Source organism: Branchiostoma lanceolatum, chromosome 9 (assembly GCF_035083965.1).
Source record: "Branchiostoma lanceolatum isolate klBraLanc5 chromosome 9, klBraLanc5.hap2, whole genome shotgun sequence".
In the NCBI taxonomy this organism is placed as follows: domain Eukaryota; kingdom Metazoa; phylum Chordata; class Leptocardii; order Amphioxiformes; family Branchiostomatidae; genus Branchiostoma; species Branchiostoma lanceolatum.
This window is the reverse complement of record NC_089730.1, coordinates 9,894,967-9,918,233: the sequence shown is the minus strand read 5'-3', so window position 1 is coordinate 9,918,233 and position 23,267 is coordinate 9,894,967. Positions and strand designations below refer to the sequence as shown.

General features: G+C 40.8%; 1 protein-coding gene and 1 long non-coding RNA gene across 2 annotated transcripts; both read right to left on the bottom strand.

The window, feature by feature from the left end:
* Positions 1 to 973: 973 nt before the first annotated feature.
* On the bottom strand, positions 974 to 23,264 carry LOC136442229 (uncharacterized). The gene is made up of 9 exons (XM_066438986.1): positions 21,940 to 23,264; positions 21,200 to 21,322; positions 6,875 to 7,033; positions 5,461 to 5,589; positions 4,769 to 5,031; positions 4,245 to 4,395; positions 3,773 to 3,919; positions 2,792 to 2,969; positions 974 to 2,224 (listed from the first exon to the last, which is right to left on the bottom strand). Exons 1-9 carry the CDS (start codon positions 22,046 to 22,048, stop codon positions 1,807 to 1,809), a joined length of 1,677 nt encoding a protein of 558 aa, XP_066295083.1. The 5' UTR covers positions 22,049 to 23,264; the 3' UTR covers positions 974 to 1,806.
* Positions 9,862 to 20,337, bottom strand: LOC136442233 (uncharacterized). Its single transcript, XR_010756983.1, has 3 exons — positions 18,210 to 20,337; positions 15,206 to 16,776; positions 9,862 to 10,814 (listed from the first exon to the last, which is right to left on the bottom strand). It is a non-coding gene; the product is annotated as an uncharacterized lncRNA (long non-coding RNA).
* Positions 23,265 to 23,267: the final 3 nt, after the last annotated feature.

Sequence of the window (23,267 nt, the reverse complement as noted above, 5' to 3'; positions counted from 1 at the left end):
GACACTGACCTTATGTCTATGAAGTTTTCCGCTTAGGGTCGCCAATGTAAAATCCCATTGCAAACAAAAGTCTGTTGCAATGATTTTTTATTCCGCTGAGGGACGTATGTTGTTTGTCACGCAGCTCTGACATTGAGAAAGCAATTAACAACCGTTTGAATTTCTTTTATCTAACGTAGATGAACGTTTGGACTGCAACTCCCATTAAAAAGTATCCTAATTGAAGAAGGATGTCCCTTGTTATCTATCTTACAGTTCTTGAAGAAGCCTTAAAGGCACCCAGAGCATTTTATGAGGCTTGAAAACTGGAAATATTCTAGTTGCTGTAATCTTTATGAAATTGACATTTAATGTCACTGTTTACCACATTTGCGTGCGGATTTCTTATCAAAATTGCTCAAAAGCGGCACAAAAATAATCTACTTGGTGATCTTTTAGTTTCACGCGCCTACTGTAAATACTGTAGATACCACAGCCCCGCCCACCTCCGTCAAAACGTAGAAATGCAAAATTAAAACATAAAAATGCAAATATTTGACGGACTTGCAGTCACTCTCTTCTTGGTCGAACCGCTAATTGTGATGGACAGTCAGGATCAGTCTAGTAGGGCTTTTTCTATCAGTTCTCACCACACAACGACATCGTATCTTTAATTGTATAGTGTTATTGAAACTTACTATGTGTAGGAATGACTAGAAATTTGAGTTTTTTTATTCAAGTTTCAAGCCTCATAAAATGCTCTGGATGCCTTTAAAGCATATTGAAAAGGAAGGAAATTTTACTGTGAACTGTTTTAGTGGAGAAGGCGAAACGGGACGATACGTTAGTACTATGGCGGATACTCGATATCAATAAACTTGCAAATGTAGCGGTTCATGTCTGAGTAATTAAGAAAAACAGTGCAGACCAATGCACAATAAGCCATACACCATTTCAGTTTTTTAATTTCAATAAAATGGACATTTATTTATGATATGTGCATTGTCTGCTATATGACACTGCAATTCATTTCATAGCCAACAGCGATATAGCATTACTTTCTGTGATAAATACAGGGTGGATACAAAATATCAAATGTATACACAGAAATACAATGTGAGTGTGTGTACTAGCCAAAACATACGCCATACTTACAGTGTTGGAACATATATATATGTACATAACCTGGCTGAGAAACAGAGAACAAACCACATGACTTCTACCACAGGTGACAAACTATTTCTGAACCAGTTAAAATGCATGCTGAATACAATTGTCACAACGAATCTTAAAAAGTACATTGGAAAGGTTTAGCCTTTGTAGACTATATAATGTGCAAATGTACATCGTCGACATTAGCGGTTTTTGCACAAGGTACCTGAGAAAGTTATGGCAAGATTTTTACATTTTTCCCTCTACATGTGGGCGCTAACCTGAAGAATCATGGATTAATAACCAATAACAAAAGGAAAAATAATGACGTTTAGGGAAATATCAGGATCCAAATCTAGAAGTAAGTTAGATGTCTTATTTGGCAACATTTTAACATTTCACACATAGTAAAAAAATTGCCTTGTCATAAGTTGGCACTCTCAAAGTGTTGCCAAGCCTACAAATGCTTTAGCCCCCAAACAATGGATAATATCAGACATGACTTAGACTTCTAATCACTCTTTGCATGCCATGAGGTCCGAGTCTGTTTCCTTGTGATACATGTTTAATATAACCAGATGACATGTACAGGTCATCACTCAATCTGTACAATTTCAAACTTGTCATAGCAGTCGCAATTTACGTGCAAAGGTGCTGTGATCATTGCTAACGTCATCAGAAATCTGCTGGTCTTATTTTCATCGACACTTTGCTCAAACAGTGAAATCTATCGGACAAAAAGTGCCATTCCATGTAATCCTTGCTGTTGCAGGGCCCGTCGTTGTCCGGATACTTGTTGTTGAGTCCTGACAACGTGCAGTCGTTGTACCACCAGCCACTCTTCAGTCGCCCCGCGCAGTGTCTGCTCCGAGATCCGTCGTTGTCTCTGTCTGGCGTCGAGAACATCATGCCACCGGCTGCATTCCATGGGTAGGCCACTGTATTCATGGAGTCTCCAGCTGTACCAGTGAAACCTGCCAGGCAGAGCCGGTAGTTGGTGCTCTCGCTGCTCACACGGAAGCCGTATTCAGCCCAAAAGACAGTTTCCGCATCAGGTTCAAGAGTAGGGTCTGGAGTGAGGCTGGTGAGGTCGCTGGAGATGACATGTTGTAGAATAAACATGTAAAGAGATACTTACAACATTCTTTTGCCTTGTAACAAATACCTAAATTGTAACTTTTACATATTGAAAAGTGTGTTTTTTCCACAGTCAAAGGAAGAGAACGATTTCTCACTATTGTGTGTTCAATCAAATACACTGATATCATGCATATATATACCCCTTCTGTTCGTTCGTTTGTTCCGTTTAACCAATACACCACTTTTGGGCGTAACAGTTTTTTTTACACTCGGTACAAGCTGCGTGGGACCAGACTGGTATGTTTGATCCACTCACACCGGGATGGAACGTTAGTCTTTTTGATGGGTTCTTTGACGTGCTCGATGTGTGGCTCTCCTCAAACACCTCCGTTACTCATTTTCACCTGAGTGAAGTGAGGAAATAGGTGTGAAGTGCCTTTCAGAATGGCACAGCATTGGGGCCTGCTAAGCTGATGCGAACCCGGAAATTAGTCAACAACCGTAACCTCAAGACCGCCTTGCCACCTTGACTTGACCCCAAAAAATCAAATGAATATCAAAGATCCAACGGTTCTCTCACCTGTCCCGTCTCTCCAAGTCAATCCTGAGTGTCCACCTGCCCCGACTGGTCAGTTCATGGACATGTTTCAGCCCAAGCCAGTGCTCTCCGGACGGATGACCGAAGCCATCGCTGTAGTCTTTCCACCTCCTGCCGAAGTCCACACTTCCGTCGAAGCGCCGCTGGATGACTGTCCAACCTGGGAGTAGAACGTCAACAGAAGGCGGGTAACATCGTAACATGTCAGTGTAGACATCAAGTAACTTCACAGAATCGGGGGAGTCCTAATCTTCCATTTGTCCAGCAGATACAGAGAACAGTCCTATGTTCCGACGCCCCTAGCTATGTCTCGAAACGTCTATGCTTCGATCCCTATGTCAAGGTTAGGGGGTGTCAGAACATAGAGGTGACCATAGATATACTAAGAAAACCAATATCCCTCCCGTCACCGAATGATCAATGGCGAATCTTGTTACCTGATGAAGTAGATAATGAATCATTTCCATGGATCCAACGTATATATATCCAGCTTGTCATGAACATACATCATCATACCAGAAAGCACATTACCCCCCCCCAAAAAAAATACCATCCTAGTCTTACAGTTCCTCTTGCTCTGTCCCGCACACACACCCTTTTAACTAGATGCTGCCACCGATGAGCGACGTAAAGAGTAAACATTCTTATACATGTGTGTTTTGTTGTCTTTTTTATGCTTTGCACAGTACTAGAGCATCGTCATATTCCAATTATGAAATCGCGGGTCACACCAATCCGCTTTTGGTCGCTGAACAGTCGCTCAATGATCGCCATCTAGTGAAAACAGGGTATTTTTTTCATTTATTCGACTTCACAGATTTAAAATAGTAAATCTCTGAGGAGTCGGTAACAGAACTTAGTTTCTCTACAAGGCCGGTTCCTCAGTTAATACTCTATGAAACAAACAATGAATATAGGAAAAACCTCAAATGTAACTAATACTGCCTTAGCAGGCTACTTTACCTCCTCCAGCTGTGTCCATGTCACAGAGAACCGGAACATTCCGGCCAGCGATGTTCATGGTGTAGACTCCAGTACTGCGGCCGGGCAGGGGACGGAGGGACGCGCAGGACGTCGAATCAGTTAATAATGGTTCTGTCCCGCGTTCATCTGTACGATTGAAACAACAAATACACAAAATGTAGTTAGATGAAGATCAACAACATTATGTAAACCACATCATTTCTGTGCATTCTGGCCATGTTGTGTTACGTGTCAGCAAATGTGACTAACATCAGATTGGGATCGCGAAACTGAACTCAATCTTTTCAAAATAGCCTGAAAACAAATCATCCTACAAAGAAAAGTAGCAACCCTTCAAGGAGTTTTTTTCTGTTTTTAACCCCCTTGTTGCTACCAATCATCTTATCAGATAATATTGTTATCTTTGTTCCCAAAGAATGATTATCATCATAAAATGATAAATGTCACATACCGTCAGCTGTTGAGATTGGCGGCAATGTCATCAAAGTTGTTTTGACAGGGCGTGTTGTGCTGGTCGCCAAGGTAACCAGGAGGGACTCCACTACTGTGGTTCCCATGGTTACGATAGTAGAATTTGTAGGAGCTATGTCTAGATCTGTAGTCTGGAAGAAGGGATACAAAAGAGACATTCTCATTCAATTCGATCTTTTAAAACCATACATTACCGATGAAAGAGTGTTAATCGTAAACAATGCATGCCTTTTTCGCAAATGCTGGAGAAAAAATTCTGAATTTTAAGAACAACTTAGACAAAAGCAATATTTATTTTCGGGTGTCTTACCTAGCCTCCCCAGACCTTCCTACGGGCGTATGGATCATAGAATTTGGCAAAAATGGACTAATTGACCAGTAGAGTCAGTCCACGGTAAGTAAATAATAATTCGCCTGCAAATGAAACCCTCTGGTGGCCAAACTTTCCTGACAAAGTCCCTAGCTACCGCCGGCGTAGTTAGTCTGGTAGAGACCATGTCTTACCGGCATAAGAATCTTGGGTCCCAGGTGGCCTTGTGGTCCCTGGTGGTTTGGGATGACGCCGTTGATGATCACTGCCATAATTGCAGCTACGGCGATGCCGGCGCAAAAGGCCACCACGTACCCGAGGATCGGTCTGAGATTCAGGACGCATCTTCTGATGAGTGTCACGTCCTCGGCACACTGCCCTTGTGGGGAGTTACCGTCTTCCTGTGCGTCCAGGTAAGCCTGGTCCATACCAGTGTAGTAATGGTAACCTGGGCCAGCTTTGATATAAATAGAATATCAACTAGTTTTTCACCAGTTTTTGCCGCATAAAACCATTTTTTTCATCTATATGGGACAAAACGACCATGGTGCAGTGTTGTATGTACAGGCCTACCAGCTTGCTGGATTTCAAGATATTCCAAGCTCTAGTTGTGGAGATATCCATGTTTGTTATTTGTTTGGAACGGAAGAAGAAGAAGAAGAAACAGAGCAAAAACAATATGTTTACTTCTGTGAAGGTAAACATAACAAGAGGGTCATAAAGTTCTGAAATGTCTGTTAAGATCAGACTGCAACTTCAGAACACTAGAAATGTATACACATGTTATATTTTAGTTCATTTGTATGTAGGTATGTCCGTATCATGTTGCTATGAGTCAATATACCAGCTGAAATAAAGGAATTCATTATTTCATTCATGTACTGACCGGTATTTCCGGTCAACTCAGCTTGTCCACGATGTTCATTGACAGAGCTGTCAATAAAGTCTTCATAAGTGTGCGCACATGTGGCTGCTTTCACCTGGTCCACCGTAGTTTCCACTCTCGGCCGTGTCGCTGTACGTGCGGCACAGGAACAACATGAAAAGTGAAAAGAAGAGCACAGGGATGATGGAACACATTCCTAGCTCTCATGTATCTATTGATACTTACTCTACGTGTTTTATATTACCTTATTTCCCCAAGAAAATGCTGCGCTGACCTTGGTGCTGATCTCGTTATCCAGATCTAACAAGTCTTGTTGTTCGACAACAATCCGCTAGGTTCAGCAAAGGTTTGATTCCAAATTAGCTTTATTTTACCCTTTCCTTCTTCTTTTGTTGTTGTTTTAGCCAGAAACAAGAAGTGTGGTCGGTGAAATATTGCCCCAAAAATCTAACAACATTTCAAGAAATCAGCGCTGTGCTAAGGTTTATGATAAACTAAAGGGTCACAGTTACATTCAAAATTGGTTGCAAACACACAAGCGCAACCAAAAACAGTACCCCCTTCGGAGGTAATGAATGTGTGGAAAGATTTGTTGTAACAGCCGACCGATGATGATAATGATTGTGGCGTTGCATTATGACGGTGTCAAAAGTTTGCAGTGCAAAACTCAGCAGTACATCAGCGACGCACACTGGATTTGGCTGGTACTGCAGAGTAGCTGTTGTATGCCAAACATTTTAACGGAATGTGGTAAGAGATGTTGTGTTTTGCAATACGGCTTGAGTGCTTGTAAACTCATGTGTGGGAAAGAAATACACGCAATACAGAATAATCTGGAAAATGAATGGAAATGAATCCGTGAGTCTGTTTGTTTGTCTGTTACCTCCATCAAAACGGAGGTACATGTAATGTTCTTGTTGTGTCTGTTTGTGTTGGTGTATGTCCATAATTATTTGAATACAGAGGAGAGGGAGGATGTGGGGGTGTGGTGGGGGCGGTGGACATGGTGTAATAAACACAAACAGACAAAACGAAACCTCCATTTCTTTCATGGAGATGAAAATTACCATTTGGCCTGTTACTATTCATGGAAAAAAATGTGAATTCTTAGTTTCCTACAATGATGAAAAGTGGGTCTGTTTGTTTGTTTGTATTAGTTGTATTGCATACTAAGTAAACTCTCTCATGGCGTAACACACCAGGTTTGTACTGAAGAGTACAAGCTGCATATCCGGACAGATTTATTTGATCCACTACTCTTTTGGTGTGATGAGTTCTTTAACGTGTTCAGGGTCTGTCTTCCCTCGAACATGGGACCTCCAGTATGTGACTTTTAAAGAAAGCATGGTGTCCAATGATTTTAGGCATTAGACAGTTGTAGACCAGCTAGAGGCTCTGATTTGTGCTTTCTTACCCAAGAACAGACGAGCAGCACATGGATCATCAGGCAGCATGGGCAGAGGGTCCATGGGACACCTGGTGTCCACTGGTTCATCCCCTCCATCCCTGGGGCCTTGAATCCCTCCCCGAATTTCAGCCTTCACCCTCCCTGATGTGTGCCTTTCCCTAGAAGCTAAATAGAAGAGGAATCTTCTATTGATAATTGTATAAATGTTTGGTGGTCTAGTGCTATTTACAGGTTTGCGATAGCAAAACCTGTTCTGTTTTTGCATCCAAGGATGGGGGCCGCCATGTTGGATGTGACCATTTTATTCGGAGGGGTGTTTTTTTGTCGCTTATGTTGGGTGTGACTATTTTGACGGAGGGGTGTTTTTTTTGCAAGTTTTCTTTTTTTTTGTTCTTGCTAATTTTTTTCTTGCTGTGGGTTGGGTGTGACCATTTTTACTGGAGGGATGTTTTTTTCACTAATGTGTGGGTGTCATAGATGGAAGTTATTAATGTGGTGGTGTTGAGGCCTTGCCGTTGGCACAAATGGACACAAGGCCCACTGTACTAAAGGACGAGCAAGGTCCACTGAGCATCATGTTGTTGTGGTCTTGTCGAAAAGTAAGGGACGACAAGATCCCCAACGATAGAGGGTTAATATAGATTTGTTATTTAATGTGATGTTGGATTAGAAAGTGTTGGAATCGATAATATTGGGGGTGGTTTTTGTCGCTAATGTTGGTTCCCTATATCTTTCCTAGTTTCGGGTTAGGTGTGACCATTTTGAACGGAGGGGTGGTTTTTGCCACTAATTTTAGCTTTAAGAGATGAATGTTATTAGTGTGGTGGTGTTGTGACTTTGCCGTTGGCACAAATGGACAAAAGGCCCACTGTACTAAAGGACGAGCAAGGTCCACTGAGCATCATGTTGTTGTGGTCTTGTCGAAAAGTAATAAGGGACGACAAGATCCCCAACGATAGAGGGTTAATATAGATTTGTTATTTAATGTGACGTTGAATTAGAAAGTGTTGGAATCGATGATATTGGGGGTGGTTTTTGTCGCTAATGTTGGTTCCCTATATCTTTCCTAGTTTTGGGTTAGGTGCGACCATTTTGAACGGAGGGGTGGTTTTTGCCACTCATTTTAGGTGTAAGAGATGAATGTCATTAGTGTGGTGGTGTTGTGACTTTGCCGTTGGCACAAATGGACACAAGGCCCACTGTACTAAAGGACGAGCAAGGTCCACTGAGCATCATGTTGTTGTGGTCTTGTCAAAAAGTAAGGGACGACAAGATCCCCAACGATAGAGGGTTAATATAGATTTGTTATTTAATGTGATGTTGGATTAGAAAGTGTTGGAATCGATAATATTGGGGGTGGTTTTTGTCGCTAATGTTGGTTCCCTATATCTTTCCTAGTTTCGGGTTAGGTGCGACCATTTTGAACGGAGGGGTGGTTTTTGCCACTAATTTTAGCTTTAAGAGATGAATGTTATTAGTGTGGTGGTGTTGTGACTTTGCCGTTGGCACAAATGGACACAAGGCCCACTGTACTAAAGGACGAGCAAGGTCCACTGAGCATCATGTTGTTGTGGTCTTGTCGAAAAGTAATAAGGGACGACAAGATCCCCAACGATAGAGGGTTAATATAGATTTGTTATTTAATGTGATGTTGGATTAGAAAGTGTTGGAATCGATAATATTGGTGGTGGTTTTTGTCGCTAAGGTTGGTTCCCTATATCTTTCCTAGTTTTGGGTTAGGTGCGACCATTTTGATTGGAGGGGTGGTTTTTGCCACTCATTTTAGGTGTAAGAGATGAATGTTATTAGTGTGGTGGTGTTGTGACTTTGCCGTTGGCACAAATGGACACAAGGCCCACTGTACTAAAGGACGAGCAAGGTCCACTGAGCATCATGTTGTTGTGGTCTTGTCGAAAAGTAAGGGACGACAAGATCCCCAACGATAGAGGGTTAATATAGATTTGTTATTTAATGTGATGTTGGATTAGAAAGTGTTGGAATCGATAATATTGGGGGTGGTTTTTGTCGCTAATGTTGGTTCCCTATATCTTTCCTAGTTTCGGGTTAGGTGCGACCATTTTGAACGGAGGGGTGGTTTTTGCCACTAATTTTAGCTTTAAGAGATGAATGTTATTAGTGTGGTGGTGTTGTGACTTTGCCGTTGGCACAAATGGACAAAAGGCCCACTGTACTAAAGGACGAGCAAGGTCCACTGAGCATCATGTTGTTGTGGTCTTGTCGAAAAGTAATAAGGGACGACAAGATCCCCAACGATAGAGGGTTAATATAGATTTGTTATTTAATGTGATGTTGGATTAGAAAGTGTTGGAATCGATAATATTGGGGGTGGTTTTTGTCGCTAATGTTGGTTCCCTATATCTTTCCTAGTTTCGGGTTAGGTGTGACCATTTTGAACGGAGGGGTGGTTTTTGCCACTCATTTTAGGTGTAAGAGATGAATGTTATTAGTGTGGTGGTGTTGTGACTTTGCCGTTGGCACAAATGGACACAAGGCCCACTGTACTAAAGGACGAGCAAGGTCCACTGAGCATCATGTTGTTGTGGTCTTGTCAAAAAGTAAGGGACGACAAGATCCCCAACGATAGAGGGTTAATATAGATTTGTTATTTAATGTGACGTTGAATTAGAAAGTGTTGGAATCGATGATATTGGGGGTGGTTTTTGTCGCTAATGTTGGTTCCCTATATCTTTCCTAGTTTCGGGTTAGGTGCGACCATTTTGAACGGAGGGGTGGTTTTTGCCACTAATTTTAGCTTTAAGAGATGAATGTTATTAGTGTGGTGGTGTTGTGACTTTGCCGTTGGCACAAATGGACACAAGGCCCACTGTACTAAAGGACGAGCAAGGTCCACTGAGCATCATGTTGTTGTGGTCTTGTCGAAAAGTAAGGGACGACAAGATCCCCAACGATAGAGGGTTAATATAGATTTGTTATTTAATGTGATGTTGTAGGGACGACAGCCACAAAAACAATGAACAACGATTAGTTTGTTTAATGGTGAGATGGCAAATTAGCTTTTGCAATAAAATTAAGTCAATTTTGAAATGGTGAATACTTAAGACCCTTTCCGTCTTACAATAAATAATGACCGATGTGTAAATACGGTTTCTTTTAGATGCTGATTTGAAGACGACCACATCAAGGATAAAGAAATGACACAGAGACAAGGATTCCCGCATACTTACCAAGGGCGACGTAAACGTTATAACACTGACTGATTGTGACTTCATAATGTTAGCTTACTACGATCCTTACTGAAGGTCTCTATTTCTCTCTTGACCTTAACTTCCTAGTTTTACAAATCTCTCGTCTCCTGTCTTATTCTGCTCACACAACATTGATTACTTAATCTCGTCGCTGCAGTTCACTTAAACAAATGAATAAGCGTCAAAGAATTATGGCACAACAATAGCAGACTAATTCTAAAGTAACCGTTCCAAGTTTGGTATGGAGTTGCACTGTAACTTCTTGGACGTAAGTGACGGAGTGAAATGTTACTGCAGCTTGCAATTGCATACACATTTGTATTGGGTTTCTATCATTCGTACATCCGGTTCGATTTGAACTGTCGTCGACGAGGTTAATCACCTGTAGTTTCTTTGATAACGTTATACATGCAAAATCAGCCTCTAAAAGTTGCAACAAACTGGACAATACGTATTCGTTTAAATCAAATTAAGTGGACAACATGTGCACGCCAGTGTGTGGATTCTCTAAATCGTGTCAGGTTATGTCTGGTTGTAACAGCACAATCATTGTAACACGGCTCTGATGCTGGTCAAGCATGCAGTGGAAGGTCTCCGGCGGCCTCCCCTGCTGCGGTGAGAGTCTGTGTGGGAAACGGCCAGATTGCTCCAGGCCTGGATTGTTCCTCCCTAGTGGATAACCGGTGCCACGGATGACCTTGAAGTCCGGTATAGGTGACCTGTGCAGGGATCGAGGAAAAACATACAGAAACATATCAACCTGAATGCTCTCTTCTGCTCTCTTGTCGTCTCTGAAGACGATAGACAGCTTCGGTCGATTTAACCTATCATTCCAAAATCATGATTGGCTTTTCTTTCTCAAAGTCGTTGGAGGTGGCGGGTTAGTCATGTAGTTGTTAGGTCCTACGGGGAAACAAAATTTAGAATGTATGTGACACTGATAAGCTGTTTGACATATTTATTAGTACCTACGAATATGGCGTGTTATACTTACTTCAACTTGTTCAAGGTTTTGGAGTTCGATTAAAAAAATAGGGCTCGAAATTCGCATTTAAGTACAGGTAAAAGTGTGCTAATTTTATCTTTAGCTAGGAAAACAACATTTGGAGTTAAATATGTGAAACTGATAAGCTATTTCACAATTTTTGGTCCCTAGGAATTTGACCTCTTATCCTGTAAGGTGAGTGAAGAGTATTACGTGTAGGGCTCAAAATCTGCATGCTAGCACAGGTAAAATTGGAGTTGTGCAGGTAGTTTTGACGGACTTTTACTAATTAAGGCCCCCATTCCGTTGAGTTATCTGTGAAATCTTTGGTCGCTCATAAAAGGTTGCTGACATTTGAGATTTTGGGTCGCCGTAGAGATTCCACTTGAGCACGTTTTCCAGGAGTTCGGCACTCTCACGGCGCTGTGGCCAAATTAGGTCGCCGTGAGAGCGCGGCGAAAGCGCCGTCCAAGTGGAATGGGGGTATATTCCATTCCAAGTCACCACACGTTTTTTTAATGATATTCATAATATCTTCGAATTATTATTTTATCAATTACAAATCTTTATGAGTATTCATAAATGTTTCTAACAAAAGGAAATACGAGAATACTATGTTTCAGAAGTTGTTCTGATTATTTGCAAACATTTCGAAAGTGACTGTCAAAAGAGATCATTTTTTTAATAGATTTGAAAAATAGATAGGTTTATTTCATATTTCGAAATATTTTGAAATAAAGATATGGGTCATTTGCCCCCCGTAATGAGCCGCTGAACCTAACAAAGCATGTTTTGGATCGGGCGTTGACCGCCGACCGGGCAGGAAGTCACTGTGGCGTGACACTGTCTGTGGACACCGGCAAGCATGCCAAGAGTTCCTCCGGAGAATAAGCACAATTCAACTGTAATTTTGCCGCACAAAAAGGGCCAGCAACGTTGCAAATGATCAGTGGACAAAATACCACACGTAATGAGCAAAAGCAAAAGTTTTATCCACGTCAAATAAGCCCGGGAATCGGCAGAAAGCAAAGCCGGGAGAGCCGACTAGCCGCTAGTCGCAAAGGGTTTGATCTGTCACTCAAGTTCGGCAACATGTACTGTCAAAGGAAGGCTTTCTTTTCCCATGGTATCAGTAAATTTTCCCATGGTATCGGTAAATTGTAAACTAAAAGGTTATATTCTATAGAGGGATCTTACCGACAAAATCACGAAGATTCTGGAGGAAAACGCCAAAAAAGAATTTAGATCTATGTTGCAACATTTCTAACACAGTGGCCTGCTTGGGGGAGTCAAGGAGGTTAAATATACATGTATATTTAACCTCCTTGGGGGAGTCTATTCTGTGTGTAGGGGAAACTTTCTTGGAAACTATTGTCAAATGATTATAGATACAAAAGTGCACAGTAATAACGTCATAACAATACTACTGTAGTGCTTAGATTCTATTATTCAAATCTAGATACGTTTAAAGATAGATATTTTAGACAACGTGTTTCAACCCCTCCCCGGGAGAGACAGCCATGTCTGCCGCGCCGGAACAACACGGGAACAAACTTCCCACAAGACGAAACCAAGCCGAAACAAATTCCACCAGAGAGGATTTCACCTTACACTGTTCAGCTTACAATAAAGCCTGTATGTTTTCCGTGGTGGCTGATCGGCGTTCATAATTTGGACTAGGCCTTGCGGAGTTAGATCTACTGCAGGTTTTTTACGTCCCAGTTGAACATGTTGTTCTAGCGGTGTTGCTCTAGTGGGAGGGCGGCACGGTAGACTACTGTTACCACTTACACTTCGGTACTTTCTGTTATTTCTGTCGCATTTCGGTCGTTTCTGCAAGATTTCTTGGTTTGATTAATAAGCCGAGAGATTGGGCAGTGAATAGGCACTGATAATGTTTTTTTCTGATTGTTGTCCTGCTAACGTTTAGAGGCAGAAATGAACTGTTTGTTTACTTAACTCACGCCTCGGCGTGAGAGCACAACGGGGTATCATTAGCGCTCCTTTCAATCGTCTATTTTTGGGTGCTATTAACTAATTAGCAGGAAATTGTGAATTTTTCTTAAAGAATCCTCTTTTTAATCCACATGACCCCAGCACCTGTAAATTGCCATACAACATGAAAAAAAACGATTGTATATGTACGTTTATGGACGTATAAGTACAAAAGTTGAATGCAAAGGGTTCTTGTCTATTGAACTGAACATAAAGAGACAACCAGGTCTACGCCACAGAGTTCCTCTACAAGAATACGCAGATAGCAAGCAATTTGTTACAATTCAGCAAAGAAAACATTGAATTTCAAATTATGCTAATCTTGATATACATTTGCAATAAGCCGTTCTCAGTATGCTTCGTCTTGTTTAACAATCAGAATTACTGTATAATTCACACCATTTTTAAGACTGAGTCGTATATAAATCTGACCAAGTTTTTTAAACCGGGACATTAGCACTCATTGTGTAGCCTACATGTAGTATCCAAACCTAAGCTTTGAGACGAGTACACATTTACTTTAAAATTATTTGTAAGGTTTGTCATGTTCAGCTTATGTATGTATCTTAATTGCTTTTAGATTACTTTTAATTGCAAAGCATAATGCATTTCAGCCAATGAAGCTGGTACTGTATGATGTGCCTAGCAACGACGTAATAAACCATTCATTTATTTCTCTCCAAGCAGAGGAGTGGGTCCGGCTGTTTTTTGGTGTTTCTCAGCGTTTTTGTCGGGCTTTCTACTTTGTCTTTTTTTTTTGGCGCACAAACCCACACCTCTGCAGGTGGTTCTGAATTTCTTCTTTCGAAAAAAAAATAATTCAAATTTCGAAATAAAGGCAATGTGCTGTAGCAAATCTTTAGAAAGTATCAGAAATGTTGTTCCCAGTGCCATGAATATTTTGAATATTGCACGAAAATCTGGGAACATCTAGAAAGTGTAAACAAATTTCGGAATGTTAAGAAACCATGACATTTATATTACAAATAGTTACATAGGTTTCGAATTAGTTCTAAACAATGGCAGCAAACACCCGTGTGGTGACTTGGAATGGGGCCCTTAGGTCGCCGTGAGAGCGCGGCGAAAGCGCCGTCCAAGTGGAATGGGAGTATAACTAATACTCTAAGAATAGGACGAATGCGACGTATCCTTTTTTCTACATTTGAATTTTTCTATGGTTTTAACACGTGGACAAATGCGACATATCATTTTTCTACATTTGTAATTTATCTTCAGCTAATTCTACATTTGTCGGGGGTTGAGGTTTTCAAACGTGGACAAATGAGATGTACTGGAATTAGTTTTGGAATTTGTATGTTTGTCAGGTGTAAAATTTTAATACGTGGATAAATGCGACGTATTATTTTTTCTAACTACACAGCTAATTCTAAATTAGCCTGTCGGGAGGGGGGGTGCACATTTTCATACTTGACAAAAAGATGTACTAGAATGGCATTTCTACGTTTTTCGGGCATATGATGTATGGTTTTCATACGTGGACGATGGGACGTACTGTTTTTTGTACATTTGTATTTTTTCTTCAGTTAATGCTACATTTGTCGGGGGTGAGATGTACTGGAATTAGTTTTGGAATTTCTACATTTGTCAGGCGTATGATTTTCATACGTGGACGAGTGCGACGTATTATTCTTTTCTACATTTGTAGTTTTTCTACTGTAACAGTCTACCTTTGTCGGGGATGTAAATTTTTAAACGTGTACAAATAAGTTGTGTTGGAATTGATTCTTATACGTGGACATGCGACATACTAGAATTAGTTCTGGAATTCCAACGTTTGTATGGCACATGATTTTTAAACGTGGATGAATGCGACGTATTTCTAAATTCTAGGCTGCTAAGTTAAGTTACCATGGACTAACTTGAAGGTAGTCTCCGTTACGACTCTACCATAAACGAATTGCTAATTTTTCATCAAACCTAAAACGTTTCAATAACACTTTTAACAGCCATTCTGAATATCAAACATACGTCGAGATGGTTTCGAAAATGGCAACTTGCCGAAATCTCTACCCCGGCATGAAAGGTATCTGAAATGACCACGAAAGCGCAACGTTAACATAAAAACTGAAAAGACCTACCTGCACAAAAACAGAAACAGACGCCTCTTACCTTGGTTCTGTACAGATCGACTCTGGTGTTATTTGTCCTTCCAGTCTCAGAATCTAGATTTCCATAGTCGAGTCCTGTCTGCGGAACGTACAACAACTTTTCCTGCCGTGGATATTAATGAACAAACGTCTGGTGCTGCTATTTTTAACCAGTCCATATTCTTCAGTCTCTTCTGGCCGTGCTTCCCCGTTGTTGTTTCCACTGCTGACATGGGGGTGATACACCCCTTCTTGCTCACCATGTTGTCACAACTTTCGATTAGAGGTTAGAAATCTCCATATTATCGCTAGAAATGAGTTGTTTTCTAACACAAGAAATGCCCTTTGTTCTCATACGTCTAGACACTGTGGCCACGGTACTAGACTGAGCCCACCAGACGAGTACCCTGTAACTGATACTCCCATGGGTGCATCCATGTTGCTGTGCCTGGAGAAGTCATTAACCAGAGCCTGGGAAACAGGGCTTAAAATTGATACCCAGTCAAAGTTCCCATCACAATGGCACCATCCCAACTTTGCTAACATGTCATACCATTTGTGGTCTATATCCATATTGCTTATAAGACCTAAAATTTGGTCAGAACAAGATGTAACATTGACGATGGATTAAGGGCAAGGGTAACGGATTAAGGGCTAGGGTTACGGATTAAGGTTATGGTGACGGATTAAGGGTAAGGATGTCAGATTAAGGGAAAAGGTGACGACGGAATAGGTTATCGGGTGACAGATTAACGGCTATGGTGACGGGTTAAGGGTTATGGCGACGGACTAGGGGCAAGGGTGACTGATTGAGGGGCAACCACTGTGAGGGATCAAGGCTTTTGTGACAGATTAAGGGTTATGGTGATGGATTAAGAGCAAGGATGGATGATGAAGGTCAGGGGCAATGGATTAAGGGGCTAGGGTGACGGATTAAGGGATAAAGTGACAGATTAAGGGTAAGGATGGCGGATTAATGGAAATGAGTACAGATTAAGAGAAAGGGTAACGGATTAAGGACTAAGGTGACGGATAAAGGGTAATGATGGCGGATTAAGGGGAATGATTACAGATTAAGGAAAAGGGTAACGGATTAAGGACTAAGGTGACGGATTAAGGGTAAGGATGGCGGATTAAGGGAAATGATTACAGACTAGAGTTCCACGACCTCATACCTTCGCCAAATGGTGTTAACTTTTCGTAGAGACGTACGATCAATGTTATAAACAGTGGCACATTTGTCAATTGTTATTTCTTTGCTTTGTTCATACTTTCTATGTTGTTGCATTTTAGCTCTAATAGCTGCACGTCGTTTGTTAGTGGCATCTGGCTTCTCTTCTTTTCTGCGCTTCTGCATGTGCTCCCTACTAGCTGCAAGTCGTTTGTCAGTGGCATTTGGTGTCTCTTTTGACCGGTACTCCTGCATGTACGACCTGTTGTATGCCCGTTGTGCCTCGGCAGCCTCTGGTGTTAATTGTGTTATTTTTCTCTTCCTTCTTCTTTGTTCCACACTGATGGAATTTGATCGAGGCATGATTGACAATGTATTCCATTGCTGGCAATAGTTGTGACTCAGGTACTTCCCCCAACGGACTGTAATCAAATAAAAATGAAATAAGTGTGTTTTTTCCCATAGTGTTACATAGAAAAGACGATTGAAATGGAATTTCCCTGTGGGTCGTGAAATAGTTGTAAACCTCCAATATGACATCTGTAGCAAAAGCCGTAAGGGGAAATAAATTTCTGCATAGTCCTCATGAGCATAATACTCCTCCTGTTGTATTCACCTTTCATGAAGCAACCCACACCTCCAATATTACATCTATGACATATGCCGTAAGGGAAATATGAAGTCTATGCATAAATTATGCAAATGAGGCTCATTAGCACAATGACCTTGCCTTTGTATTTACATTTCCTAAAGCTACATACACATCCAATATGACATCTGTAGCATGTACACAAATGGAATATGAAGTTTCTGCATAGATTATGCAAATTAGGCCATCATTAGAATAATACATATTCAGGTGTATTCACCTTTCATAAAGCAACACACACCTGCAATAGGACATCCTTGGCATTTATCGAAGGGAACGAGTCCCTGCATTATTGATCACCTTACGTCTACTTGGTTTTTTTCCAAGGCCATTTCGGTCGTGAGAATTGTCAACTAAAAGAGATTGCATTTCCTCTTATCAAGGCTACGGTTCTGCAGGAAGGTTCCTTAATGCCATGAAGCAACCTTCCCCTCCAATATAACATCTATGACATATGCCGTAAGGGAAATATGAAGTCTATGCATAAATTATGCAAATGAGGCTCATTAGCATAATGACCATGCCTTTGTATTTACATTTCCTAAAGCTACATACACATCCAATATGACATCAGTAGCATGTACACAAAGGGAATATGAAGTTTCTGCATAGATTATGCAAATGAGGCCATCATTAGCATTATATATATTCAGGTGTATTCACCTTTCATCAAGCTATCTACACCTGCAATAGGACATCCTTGGCATTTATCGAAGGGAACAAGTCCCTGCATTATTGATCACCTTACGTCTACTTGGGTTTTTTCAAGGCCATTTCGGTCGTGAGAACTGTCAACTAAAAGAGATTGCATTTCCTCTTATCAAGGCTACGGTTTTTACTGCGGGAAGGTTCATTAATGCGTAGAAGCCGTTTATACAACTACATTTTTGCAAGAAATTGCCATATTTACTTTAAAATGAATCATTTGTAGATGAATATTGGAATGCATCACAAGTTTTTGCTGAAATGAAACATTGATTAGTTTCCCACTTGTTGCTTGGCATGGGCCAATGCATTATTTTTCAGGTTTCTGTCACAAATTTATGTTCTGTTTTGCTGTTTTGTCTCAGATCACTGCCACTCTATGTCATATGTCTTGAATGTCGGTATTACACATTTTCTAAATGTTAACTTTAACCTTGAATAGACACATATGCATACACAGACACTGGTAACAGAATGAAGTCAAACTCAAAAAGAACTTACCTTGCAATTGTTCATTCTGCTTTTCTGTCGCCCCAAAAGGTGTCCAGTTGTGGTCCTTTAGGAAACAAGACGGCCTGTAGATCTATACATACTTATACAGTACTCTCTCCCAAACGCGGTTAGACTTCAGTCTGCTATTGTGTTGCTGTATACACTGAGTGACTGACTCTGCCTGGGCTTTCAAGGATAAATGAAATCTTATCTAACCGCGGGGACATGCACAGACTGGACCATGCTGACAGATGCATAAACAAAACCCAGCTGGAACTGGCCCTGTGCAAGGATCAAGAAGGTTAATTGAAATTTTCTCAAGTTACCTAGTACATGTATACATACTTTAGACTGATTTTTCGTTTTGTAAGAAATACCCTTGTACTCTATCTACATACCAAAATCATGACCATCCATCAAGCCCGTCTTGAGTCATAGTATTTTCTCATCAATTATGCAAATGAGGTCTTCATCAAGGGCTAAGGTGACGAATTAAGGGTAAGGATGGCGGATTAAGGGAAATGATGACAGATCAAGGCAAAGGGTAACGAATTAAGGACTAAGGTGACGGATTAGGGGAAATGATTACAGATCAAGGCAAAGGGTAACGGATTAAGGACTAAGGTGACGGATTAAGGGTAAGGATGGTGGATTAAGGGAAATGATTACAGATTAAGGGCAAGGATGACGAATTAAAGAGGAATGATTACAGATTAAGTTAAAGGGTGATGGATTAAGGATCGTGGTGACGGATTAAAGGTAAAGGTCCCGGATTAAGGGCTATGGTGACGGTTTAAGGGTGATGGTGACGGATTAAGGGCAATGATGGCTGATGAAGGTCAAGGGCAACGGATTAAGGGCTAGGGTGACGGATTAAGGGATAAAGTGACATATTAAGGGTAAAGATGGCGGTTTAAGGGAAATGAGTACAGATTATGGGAAAAGGTAACAGATTAAGGACTAAGGTGACGGATTAAGGGTAAGGATGGCGGATTAAGGGAAATTATTACACATTAAGGCAAAGGCTAACGGATTAAGGACTAAGGCGACGGATTAAGAGTAAGGATGGCGGATTAAGGGAAATAATTACAGATTAAGGGAAAGGGTAAAGGATTAAGGACTAAGGTGACGAATTAAGGGTAAGAATGGCGGGTTAAGGGAAATTAGTACAGATTAAGGCAAAGGGTAACGGAGTAAGGACTAAGACGACGGATTAAGTGCAATGATGGCGGATTAAGGGAAACAATTACAGATTAAGGGAAAGGGTAACGTATTAAGGACTAAGGTGACGGATTAAGGGTAATGATGGCGGATTAAGGGAAATAATTACTGATTGAGGGTAAGTATGGCGGATTAGGGGAAATGATTACAGATTATGGGAAAGTGGAAGGATTAAGGACTAAGGTGCCGGATTAAGGGTTATGATGGCGGATTAAGGGAAATGATTACAGATTGAGGGTAAGGATGGCGGATTAGGGGAAATGATGACAGATTAAGGGAAAGGGTGACGGAGTAAGGACTAAGGTGACGGATTAAGGGTAAGGATGGCGGATTAAGGGAAATGATTACAGATTGAGGGTAAGGATGGCGGATTAGGGGAAATGATGACAGATTAAGGGAAAGGGTGACGGAGTAAGGACTAAGGTGACGGATTAAGGGTAAGGATGGCGGATTAAGGGAAATGATTACAGATTAAGGGAAATGGTAATGTATTAAAGACTAAAGTGACGGATTAAGGGTAATGATGACGGATTAAGGGAAATAATTACAGATTGAGGGTAAGGATGGCGGATTAGGGGAAATTATTACAGATTACGGGAAAGTGAAAGGATTAAGGACTAAGGTACCGGATTAAGGGTAATGATTGCGGATTAAGGGAAATGATTACAGATTGAGGGTAAGGATGGCGGATTAGGGGAAATGATTACAGATTAAGGGAAAGGGTGACGGATTAAGGACTAAGGTGACGGATTAAGGGTAAGGATGGCGGATTAAGTGAAATGATTACAGATAAAGGGCAAGGATGACGGATTAAGTAAAAGAGTGACGGATTAAGGATTGTGGTGACGGATTAAGGGCGAAGGTCGCGGATTAAGGGCTATGATGACGGTTTAAGGGTGATGGTGAGAGATTAAGAGCTATCATGACAGGATAAGGGCCACGCTGAGGGATTAAAGGCTTTTCGTGACAGATAAAGGGCAAGGGTGACAGACAAGGGTCTCTGGTGACGGTTTAAGGGTTATGCTGACGGTTTAATGTTTATGATAACGGATTAAGGGCAAGAGTGACGGGTTCACTTCACAAATCACCATGCAGCGCAGATGACAGCTTCTTCAAATTATGTACATTTTTGTCTAAGCTTCCTCCACACCATATTGCATGGTAATGTATCGTTACTGTATTCTGCAATCCTGTTTGAAAGATTTCTTAACAAAAACGCCCCTGCAGTTCCGGAGCAAGCTGCTAAGGGGCCCAAACTTACACCACTTCTTTCTTACATGAAATTCAAAAGTGGGGTAATCATGCAAAAGGTTTTAGTGAAAATGTTCTTTTCAACTGAAGGTTCCAACGGAAAAGTAATTCTCCCAAGGGGGTTGGTTTTACAAAAACATTCCATTTCAGAACTGTCAGATTTTGCAGGGGATGGAGATAAAGTGAAATATGACGTATTTCAACTATTTACTTTACAACTGTTACCTTTCTAGTTATGTTCATTTCCCCCCACATTAGTTACACTGAAACGCAAACCTGTTCATATTTGCTGAACAAGCTAATATTTATCTCTAGTTCCTGGTTGACTCTATGGTGGGGTAGTAGTACATTGCAAATAATGTATATAATTGTCCGCACTTGAATTCAACTACCCACTAATGTTGGTATGCTCAATTAGAGACTACAAAGCAAGTAAGACTAAAATGGTTATTTGTGCCTTCCATAGATTCTAAAAAGGCATGCAGACTCCTGATTTGCATTAATCTGAACAGCAGTTTAACAAATACCTCCTCTATATGACCCAGATTTTCCTTGATGTTTTCTTGGAACATTTCTATCAACATCCTCATAACTGTTGGTAGATGGAAGGATGTCCACTTTTTCTGCACTTTGCAGTCTCGGCTGTGATACTGTGTGGTAAAGAAATAAAATCATTGTGGGAACAACAATAGATACATTTTTTATCATGTATATAAAGCTGTGTCATTTCTTCTAAGCTATAATTATTTTCTTTGCCCCTTATACTGATTGCCACTGCATCATGATTTTGTGGTTAAACATTGCTCTTTTTATGCATTGTCATGTCTTTTCCCAATATGACTTTACTAATTTCACAATTCTTGTATTGTGATGTTTGTCTGCTCAGTATGACTGACAGCAGTACCGGAAGTAGTAGATTTTACTGCAGTAACCACAACCTTTAATGGTCGTAACCTATATTGTATATTAAACATATCAGTTATCTTGTCAGATTAGTCAACGACGCTTGTTGTAAATGATCTATTCTAAATTGAATGGATAAGGAAAGATCTTATACTACAATACGCCTAAAGCCTTGTTGTTAATTAAGAATGTGGAATTTATGATACTACACGTAACTGTACAGTTTTAAAAGTTTTTAAAGACGTGTTGCCTGTTAGAAATTACACAATTCAACCTGGGGCTGCAATGTTCTTTCAATTTCAATAAACCATTAAATATGAAAATAAAATTTACCATAATTTTTTGACAGTCATAAAAATCGTACCTGGTGAAGAGCACATGGGGTCTCCATCCTCCTCGGGTAACTTTGGAAGTGGATCCTTGGCACATCTCGGTTTCTTGGACATTTTCCTGCTTTCCTTGTTGTCCTTCATCCAAGCAGTTTCCGTGAGCACACCTGTACCGCCGCTTGCATATGGAATGCGAGGTATGATTGGTACCAACCTGCGTAGCAGAAGAGCTTTGTTTTCTAAGGACCTGAGGCTGTACGTCTGGGAGTTTGTCTGATTTGAGTCGCCAGAAGGTATCCTATGAAGAGACTATGCCTGGATTGCTCAGAGCAGTGACACTTTCTGATGTTAACTGAGCGTGCTGAGCCTGTGTCTTGGTATAGGCACACTGTGGTACCTACTGGCATCTAGGCCGTTAGAATAATCAGCTTGTTTTCCTGTACAGGAAACATTCCTGGGGCAACCCTGCAGACTAATTTAGAAGCCACCATTATAGTCCTCACACCTAACTCCATGTACTGTGTGTCAAACTACAAGCATTGTTTACAGCTATCAAAAAAAATTGAAGATCTTGTACCTCCATGAAATACCTTAAGTTTTTGTAAATTCCTTCAAGTTTAACAAAATATAACACGATAATGTCTATTTCACACATAACAAGATCCATTCTTATACTTTATGCCAACATACACTTCCTGCCAGCCTGTGGAAGAAATGTGGACACAGGCCAGCTCAACCTTCGCATCCTACCAGTCCCTGGCTACAACTCAGGCCAGGAACAAACTTGTATACAGCCAGGACAAGAAAACAAACCGAAAACAGACCAAAAATTACTAGTATGAGAAGGCTTTAAAATTTTCTGTATTTGTTGATGACATGTTCCACACTACAGAAGTTTTAGGGATGAACAAGTCCAGAAAAGAAAACCTTCTGATTCTATAGGTTGAATGAATAGAAAGCTGTTTCTAGTCTAGGATAAGGTATGGATTAGTTGGTGTGTCTTGCTACATGTGTGGCTACAAAATCTGGTCAGCTAAAATCCATATGCATATCAGGATTTCAGCCGTGGAAAAGGTCAGTGTGGAAAATACCTCAACAGGAATTGGGAATTTTCCAGCACTATTTTTACCAGGTGCTACAAAGTCTAAAAGCTAGATGAATATCCTTAAATCTTCAAAACCCGGGATCAAAAGGCAAAAAGACAGGAGGAATTGCTTTCCCTGTAAGGTTTTGTACTGAGCAATCTAAGAGGTGCCAAGATGAGCTCAAATCCAGGTCAATGACCTGGAAAATGGAAACATGACGCATGCATAGCCAGACTAATTTCTGGTCAGGTCAAACGTCCTTGATACTAGCCCAACCT